Here is an 8,637-nt window from a genome sequence, read left to right as displayed (position 1 = left end):
CCGCCGCCGCCTTCCGCGTAGCCGGAATCACAGGCACGCGCCACCACGCCCGGCTGATGTTTTGATTGAGGGTAGAGATGAGGTCTCGCTGCCCAGGCGGGTCTCGAACCCGCGGGCTCAGGCCATCCCCTCAGCTCAGCCTCCCAAAGGCGCGGGATGGCAGGCTGAGCACCGAGCCCGGCCCGATTTCCTTTGAGTCCTCAACCATCCTGAGTGGCACATATTGTGTTTCCCATTCTGCAGGTTAGTAAACTGAGTCACAGGGAGATTCAAGCCACACAATTAGGAAGGGGCTGAACTGGGATTCAAGGTCAAGTCGCCTTTTAAACATTTGAGGTAAAATGCAAAAAACATGAAATGTACCCTTTTAACCTTTTTTTCATTTAAAAAAAAATTTTTTTTTTTTTTGGAAGCCGGGCCCTGTGGCTCAGGCCTGTAATCCCAGCACTTTGGGAGGCGGAGGCAAGAGGATTGCCTGAACCCAGGGACTGGAGACCAGCCTGGGCAACTTGGAGAGACCTCATCTCCACGATAAATCAGAAAATTATCCAGACATGGTAGTTTGCACCTGTAGTTCCAGCTACTTGGAAGACTGAGGCAGAAGGATCACCTGAGCCCTGAGTGACAGAGTGAGAGAGCCCTTACTCGTTAAAAAAAAAAAAATGTAGAGTTCCCCTGCCAAGTTGTGATGGGCGTGTAGTGTAAGTGAGAGATGAACTACTGAGATGAGGGGCTGTTTGTTACTGCCCCGCCTGGCTGATTCAGGTGATGGGACTAATCTTTCTATATTTTCTTCACATCACCCAATCATAGAAAGCGGGGCCAAGGAGGGTCTTTCTGAGTGAAATAAAGGAGAGAGTCATGCCGATTTCTTTCTTCCTTCCTTCCTTCCTTCCTTCCTTCCTTCCTTCCTTCCTTCCTTCCTTCCTTTCTTTCTTTCTTTCTTTCTTTCTTCAGCCAGAGTCTCACCCTGTTGTCCAGGCTGGAGTATGGTGATACAGTCACAGCCACCGCTGCCTTGACCTGCTTGCTGGGCAATCCTTCCACTTCAACCTTCCAAGTAGCTGGAACTACAGGCATGCACCACCACACCCAGTTAATTTTTTCGATTTATTGTAGAGACGAGGTCTTGCCATATTGCCCAGGCTGGTCTTGAACCCGTATGTTCAGGCAATCCTTTTGCCTCTGCCTCCCAAAGGGCTGGGACTACAGGTGTGAGCCACTGTGCCCAGCTGCCATGAAGATTTTTAAGGAAGAATATTCCAAAAAGAGGAGACAGCCTGTGCAAGGGTCCTGAGGCTGGAATTTGCTAAGTGTATTTGAGGAACAACAAAGCAACCTGTGTGCTTGGAGCTGAGTGAAGAAAGGGGACAGTGGGGGAGGTGACAGAGGGAGGTGAGAAAGGCAGATGTGGAGGACCCAAACTGAGGAGTTCAGCTTCCATGCCAAGGAAGCTGGGCGCCATGGAAGGTTTGGAGCCACAATGGGAGGGTGCAAGGAGATGTTTAGCACAAACCCTAGAATGTTGTGACCACTCTAGACAGTAGCCATGGTGACCCTTAGTTCTGTTCTTTTCCCTTCCTTCCTTCCTTCCTTCCTTCCTCTCTCTCTCTCTCTTTATCTCTTTCTCTTTCTTTCTGACAGCGTCTCTCTCTGTCACCCAGGCTGGAGTGTAGCAGCATGCTCACAGCTCACTGTAGCCTCGAATAGCTGGGCTCAAGGGATCCTCCTGTCTCAGCCTCCCAAAGTGCTGGGATCAAGCATGAGCCACCACACCTGGGCAGATTCTTTTTTTTTTTTTGAGTTGGAGTCTCACTCTGTCGCCCAGACTGGAGTGCAGTGGCCACTCCCGGCCACCGCCACCTCGACCCGCTGGGCTCCGGTGATCCTTCCGCTTCAGCCCTCCAAGTAGCGGGAACTATAGGCGTGCGCGACCACACCCGGCAAATTTTTTGATTTATTGTAGAGATGAGGTCTCGCCAAGTTGCCCAGGCGGGTCTCGAATCCGCGGGCTCAGGCCATCCATTCACCTCAGCCTCCCAAAGGCGCGGGATTACGGGCTGAGCCACCGAGCCTGGCTCGGCAGATTCTTTTAATCCTCACAAACTCTTGTGAGGGAGATCACAAGATTTACAGATGGGGAGACTGAGGCACAGGAAGATATAGTTACTTCTTCAAGTTCATACAGTAAGTAATAACGTAGGATGTCCAGTCACGCTTAAGCGCCACCTCCCATGTCTGCACAAATAGGTGGAAGAGAGTTACTGGTGTGACCCGCAGCAGAAACACGGATGCCAGGAAAGTGCTGGAGAGGGGGCGGGGCAGTCGAGCAAGACAGAGCCGAGGTCCTTGGGGCTTTGTCCTTTCTCTGAATCTGAGAGGAATCTGGGTGGCCTCAAGGGTGAGGGTCAAGGAGGACTGAAGAGGCCTTGAGCCCCTAGCCAGCTGTCAGCTTGGATGTTTGTATGCTCAGTGCCGTTTTTCAATAAACTCCTGAAAACAGCCAAGACTCAGGCTGGGCACGGTGGCTCATACCTGTTATCCCACTTTGGATAGGCTGAGGTGGCACTTTGGAAGGCTGAGGCGAGAGGATCACTTGAGGCCAGGAATTCGAGACCAGCCAGGACAACACAGAGAAACCTCGTCTCTACATAACATTTGTTTTTGTTTACTTACTTATTGAGTTGGAGTCTCACTCTGTTGCCCAGGCTGGAGTGCAATGGCACGCTCACGGCCGCTGCAGCCTCGACTTGCTGGGCTCAGGCGATCCTTCCAGCTTAGCCTTCCAAGTAGCTGGAACTACAGGCATGCGCTACCATGTCCGGCTAATTTTTTGATTGTTGTAGAGATGAGGTCTCGCCAAGTTGTCCAGGCCGGTCTTGAACCCATGGGCTCAGGCAATCTTCTCACCCTGGCCTCCCAAAGTGCTGGGTTTATAAACATAAGCCACCACGTCCAGCCTATTTATTTTTTTGAGTCAGGAGTCTCCCTCTGTTGCCCAGGCTGGAGTTCAGAGGCTCGATCACAGCTCACTGCAGCCTCGACCTCCTGGGCTCAGGTGATCCCGCTGGAGTAGCTGCGACTACAGGTGCATGCCCCCACACCCAGCTAACTTTTTAATTTTAAGGTCTCACTGTGTGGCCTAGGCTGGTCTTGAATTCCTGGGCTCAAGTGATCCTCCAGTCTTGGTCTCCCAAAGTGCTAGGATTACAGGCCTGGCTCTAAACAAAATTTAAAAATTAGTCAGGTATGGTGGCACCCGTAGTCCCAGCTAGTGGGGAGGCTGAGGCAGAAGGATTCCTTGGGTCCAGTAGGTTGAGACTGCAGCGGACTATGATTGTGCCACTGCACTCCAGCCTGGGAGACAGAGCAAGACCCTGTCATTAAAAAAATAAAATAACAAAAGCCATTCTTATCTCTCCAGAGATTTCAAGGGTTATAGGAGCTGAGTGCCAGGAACCACCAAGGACAAAGACCAAATATTTATTGTTTTTATTACACCATAGTCGGAACAGAGCTGGGTGTGGCAGTAAAAAAAAAAGGCAAAAAATCCCTGCAATGAGGAGATAACATGATCGGGGAGGAGACACTTGTTTAAGCTAAATGAATACAACCTGGCACAGTAGCTCATGCCTGTAATCCCAGCACTTTGGGAGGCTGAGGTGGAGTTTGAGACTAGCCTGGGCAACATAGTGAGACCCTCCTCTCTAATAAAAAAAAGTTTAATGAATAAGTGACATAGTAGTTAAGATTTTAGGGACCGTGGGGGGGGGGCATCAGAAATACTTGGGGAGGTGGTTACAGTACTAAGTGGAGGAGGCAATGAGAAGGTGGGATTTTCAGAAACCCTGAAGGAGAAGGTGAGAGGGGCAATGTAACTCCCTGGGCAAGAGTGGTCCAGGCAGTGGGCACAGCCAGTGCAAAGGCCTTGAGGCCACAGCCTGGTTGTTCAAATAGCAGCACCTCGCCGAGCACAGTGGCTCACACCTGTAATCCCAGCATTTCGGGAGGCTGAGGCGTGAGGATTGACCGAGACCTGAGTTCGAGACCAGCCTGGGCAACTTGGCAAGACCTCGTCTCTACAAAAAAAAAGAGAGAGAAAGAAATAGCAGTATGTGTGCAGCAGGGAGATGAGGGTGAGGTGGGGTTGGTGACATCATTCAGGGCCTTGGAGCCACAGGAAGGATTTTGAAATTTACTCCAAGTACAGTGGGAGCCATGAAAGGTTCTGAGCCGAGGAGTAACATGCCCTGACTCAGGTGTTCGCAGGTGCCCTCTGGCTGCTCTGGGGGGGATTCTTTTTTTTTTCTTTTAAGTGGGATTTATAAAGAAGGGTTTGAGACCCACCTGGGCAACTTGGCAAGACCTCATATCTACAATAAATTAAAAATTAGCCAGGCATGGTAGTGTGCGCCTGTAGTTCCAGCTACTCGGAAAGCTGAGGCGGAAGGATCGCCGGAGCCCAGCAGGTCAAGGCTGCGGTGGCTGGGAGCAGCCACTGCACTCCAGTCTGGGCAACAGAGTGAGACTCCAACTCAAAAAAAAAAAGAAGACAGAAAAGCTCCCACAGTGGGAGAGGACCTGAAAGAGGTTGCCCTGTGGGGAGGACTCTTCACAAAAGATCCCAAATTCTACAAAATATTTAAGACGGTTTATTCTGAGCCAAGTATGAGTGGCCTGGGCCCATAGCATCTGTGCCCAGCAGGTCCTGAGAATGTGTGTTTGAATTATATGGGAGGACAGCAGTTATAGAAAACCATAGATCAATACACATGAGATTCACATGAGTTTGGTCCAGGAAGGCAGAAATCTGTAAGGATGGGGGGCAGTTGCACATAATAAGTGGATTCAAAAATGTCCTGACTGGCATTTAGTTAGAGTTATGAAGAAATTCTTAAAACAATAAAGGAAATGTGCAGATTGAGGAAGGATGAGGGAATCAGGTTTCTCTCTCTCTTTTTTTTTGAGTTGGAGTCTCACTCTGTCGCCCAGACTGCAGTGCAGTGGCCGCTCCCGGCCACCGCAGCCTCGACCTGCTGGGCTCCGGCGATCCTTCCGCCTCAGCCTTCCGAGTAGCCGGAATTACAGGCATGCACTACCACGCCCGGCTGATTTTTTGATTTATTGTAGAGATGAGGTCTCGCCTGCCCAGGCGGGTCTCGAACCCGCGGGCTCAGGCAATCCACTCACCTCAGCCTCCCAAAGGTGTGGGATTACAGACTGAGCCACTGAGCCCGGCAGGTTTCTTTCTTTCTTTCTTTCTTTTTTTTTTTGAAACAAGCTCTGCCAAGTTTTATTATAAAGAACAATTTTGCATGATTTACTTTTCACCAGTCTGTTCTGGCATGCTTCTAATGATATCAGAATCACCTGGATCAATGATAGACAGTGTGCATACTCTGTAGTATTTTCCACACGCTGTGCCCAATTCAATATTATTGCCACTGTAATGATGGACACCAGTTTTGGCCAACATAGCGTAGTACTCTATTTCAGATTTCCTCAAAGCCGGGCAGTTGTTGGCGAGGATGACCAACTTCGCTTTGCCTTGTCGGATCATCTTCAGAGTCTGTTTGTACCCCAACACGTACTTTCCACTTTTCATAACGAGTTGGAGTCTTGAGTTGATGGATTCCAGCGACTTTTTCATCTTCTTTGTGGCCACCATCTTCCTGCCTTAGGTGCGGGATGGCCCCCAACCAAAAGCAGCCGCCAAGATGGCTGGTGAGCGAGCCCGCAGGTTTCTTGACACATAAATGAAGCCTCCTGGGTGGTGGCATACTTCAAAGAGAGATGTCTTTTTTTTTTTTTTTTTTTTAGCTGGAGTCTCACTCTGTCACCCAAGCTGGAGTGCAGTGACATGCTCCCGGTCACCGCAGCCTCGACCTGCTGGGCTCAGGCTATCCTTCCGCCTCAGCCTTCCAAGTAGCTGGAACTACAGGCATGTGCCACCATGCTTGGCTCATTTTTTTTGATTTGTTGTAGAGATGAGGTCTCGCTAGATTACTCAGGTTGGTCTTGAACCTGTGGGTTCAGGCAATCCTCTCACCTCAGACTCCCAAAGTACTGGGATAGATGTCTTTTATAAACTTAAAAAAAATTTTTTTTTTAGAGATGAGGTCTCACCAAGTTGCCCAGGCTGGTCTCAGACTCCTGGGTTCAAGCGATCCTCCCACCTCAGCCTTCCAAAGTGCTGGGATTCCAGGCTTGAGCCACCCGTCCCACCAGGTAAATGTTGTAAAGTCCCCAAAAGACAGCTAGACAGGGTCATAACATACTTTGATTTTCCTTCATCTGTGATGTGAATTTACGCCAGAGCCAGGATGGAAAGTGAACGACATTTGACATAATTAATAAAAAGCCTGACTCTCCAGGCCCCTAAGGAATTTGGCAAGGTAAAGAAAAATGGTCAGAGTTTGGTCCTCAGGACTGACCTTCTTACTGGGATTACATGGGGAAGCACTGTCCTCTGTGCCTCTCTCACAGCAGGACTTTCTAGGGTCAAGGACTTTCTTTCAAGCCTTGGGACCTGGCTCCTGGCAGCTCCTGTCCTGGTGAGGGTTTTGCTGTATGGATGGCCCTGACTAACCATCTACTTAGTTGTTAACCAACACCCTCTTTCCTGAAAACTGTTTGTTTGTTTGTTTGTTTGTTTGTAGTTGAGGTCTCACTCTGTCACCCAGACTGGTGTGCAGCGGCATGATCATAGCTACTGCAGCCTTGACCTGGTCTCAGGCAATTCTTCTGTCTCAGCCTCCCAAGTAGCTAGAACTACAGGTGCGTGCCACCATGCCTGGGTAATTTTTTTTTTTTGTAGTGTCTGGGTCTGTGTTGCCCAAGCTAGTCTGGAACTCCTGGCCTCAAGTGATGCTCTCTCGCCTCATCCTCCCAAAATGCTGGGATTACAGGTGTGAGCCACTGCATCCAACTGGAAACCACATTTCAGTCATGGAAATAAAAGCACACACATGCCAGGCACTGGGGCTCACACCTGTAATCCGAGCACTTTGGGGGGCGGAGGCGAGAGGATTGCCTGAGCCCAGGGGTTTAAGATCAGCCTGGCACTCCAGCCTAGGCAACAGTGAGACTCCGACTCAAAAAAAAAAAGAAAGAAAGAAAAAGAAAAAAAAGGCACACACATTTGAGTATAACAAATTATTTATTTTGTGTATGTGGCGAAAAGTATATGCCTTTCCAAATCAGACATCAAGAAATCCCTACAGAGAAGACCCACATCCAGGATAGCAATGGCCAGCCAAGAGCATGCTCAATAGTGATCAGAATTGCCAGGGAGGAGTCAGCAGCAGAGTGAGTGCTTCAACACAGAGACCAAATTTCACCCTTTACTTGTTTTTATTTTTTTTCACCCAGAGCCTTTCTTTGTCTCCCAGGCTGGAGTGCAGTGGCAAGCTCATGGTCACTACAGCCTTGACCTGCTGGACTTAGGCAATCCTTCTGCCTCAGCCTTCCAAGTAGCTGGAACTACAGGCATATGCCACCAAGCCTGGCTAATTTTTGGATTTATCGTAGAGACGAAGTCTCGACACATTGCCCAGGCTGGTCTCGAACCCTTGGACTCAGGCAATCCTCTTGCCTCCGCCTCCTGAAGTGCTGGGATTATAGACACGAGTCACTGCTCCCGGCCTTGTTTTTCTTTCTTTAAAATTTTTTTGTAGAGACAGAGTCTTGCTATGTTGCCCAGGCCAGAGTGCAGTGGTGCAATCATACCTCACTGCAGCCTCGACCTCCTGGGCTCAAGCAATCCTTTTCGCCTCAGTCTCCCAAGCAACTGAGACTATAGGTGTACACCATGACACCCAGCTACATTTTTTTCTTTTTAGTATTTTTTGTAGAGTATGTTATGTTGTCCAGGCTGTTCTTGAACTCCTGGGCTCAAGCAATCCTCCCACCTTGGCCTCCCAAAGTGCTGGGATTATTAGGCGTGAGTCTCTGTGCCTTGCTTACCCTTTACTTGTTTTTCTGAGTAGAAGTGAAAGATGAAGAACCTGATCCTGAGAGAAGTCAAAAAGACAAAGAGGAAAAGGAATAAAAAGGAGAACCCTAAACCACTGTGGTTGTGGTTATGTTCCACCAAAGCTGCCTGTTAAGATGGAAGGCACTGGGAGGCAGCTGCTTCTGACATCATTCCTTGGCACCAGGAAGCGATTTTCTCACGGCCTTAGGTTTAATTTCTGTTTGTAAACTCAATAAATCTCCCTCCCCACCCAAGGTGATCTGTTCAGACATGAATTTCAGTTCCTCAGAAACCATCTGAAATTAAACCTTCCCGTCTCTGAAAAAAAATCATAAAATACAAACTTGCCTTATTTTTAGGCAAAACAAAAAAAATTTCTTTTCCCACATTATTCCCAGTCTTGGGAGAACCCACAGGCAGTTCTCACAGTTGCTACTTGAAACTTTACTGTTGAAAAAAAATATTATGCAATCAGAAAGTTTAGACCAGGGTACAAGAAGCAACCAAAACTGTTTCTTTTTTTGTTTTTGTTTTTATCACATAGGCAATCACAAGGCAGCTCAGCCCTGTTCAAAGCAGTCTGAGTTACCACTTTTTGGGGTGGAAGCTTAAGAACAATGGACCAAACCTTGACAGGCCACATGCATTTTAAGAAGTCTTTT

General features: G+C 48.7%; 1 protein-coding gene across 1 annotated transcript; it reads right to left on the bottom strand.

Moving 5' to 3' along the window:
• Nucleotides 1–5,242: 5,242 nt before the first annotated feature.
• On the bottom strand, nt 5,243–5,728 carry LOC110595216 (60S ribosomal protein L30-like). The gene has a single exon (XM_021710067.1). The coding sequence runs from the start codon at nt 5,666–5,668 to the stop codon at nt 5,321–5,323; it is 348 nt and encodes a 115-aa protein (XP_021565742.1). The 5' UTR covers nt 5,669–5,728; the 3' UTR covers nt 5,243–5,320.
• Between the last annotated feature and the right edge of the window lie 2,909 nt (nt 5,729–8,637).

This window comes from Carlito syrichta, unplaced genomic scaffold, assembly GCF_000164805.1.
Source record: "Carlito syrichta isolate Samal-C Ts95f unplaced genomic scaffold, Tarsius_syrichta-2.0.1 Scaffold287994, whole genome shotgun sequence".
NCBI lineage: Eukaryota > Metazoa > Chordata > Mammalia > Primates > Tarsiidae > Carlito > Carlito syrichta.
Note: the sequence above shows the minus strand (reverse complement) of the source record. Positions and strands in the feature narration are given on the sequence as shown.

Coding starts and splice junctions, on each gene's coding strand:
- LOC110595216 (XM_021710067.1), bottom strand. CDS start 5,668: ATGGTGGCCACAAAGAAGATGAAAAAGTCGCTGGAATCCATCAACTCA.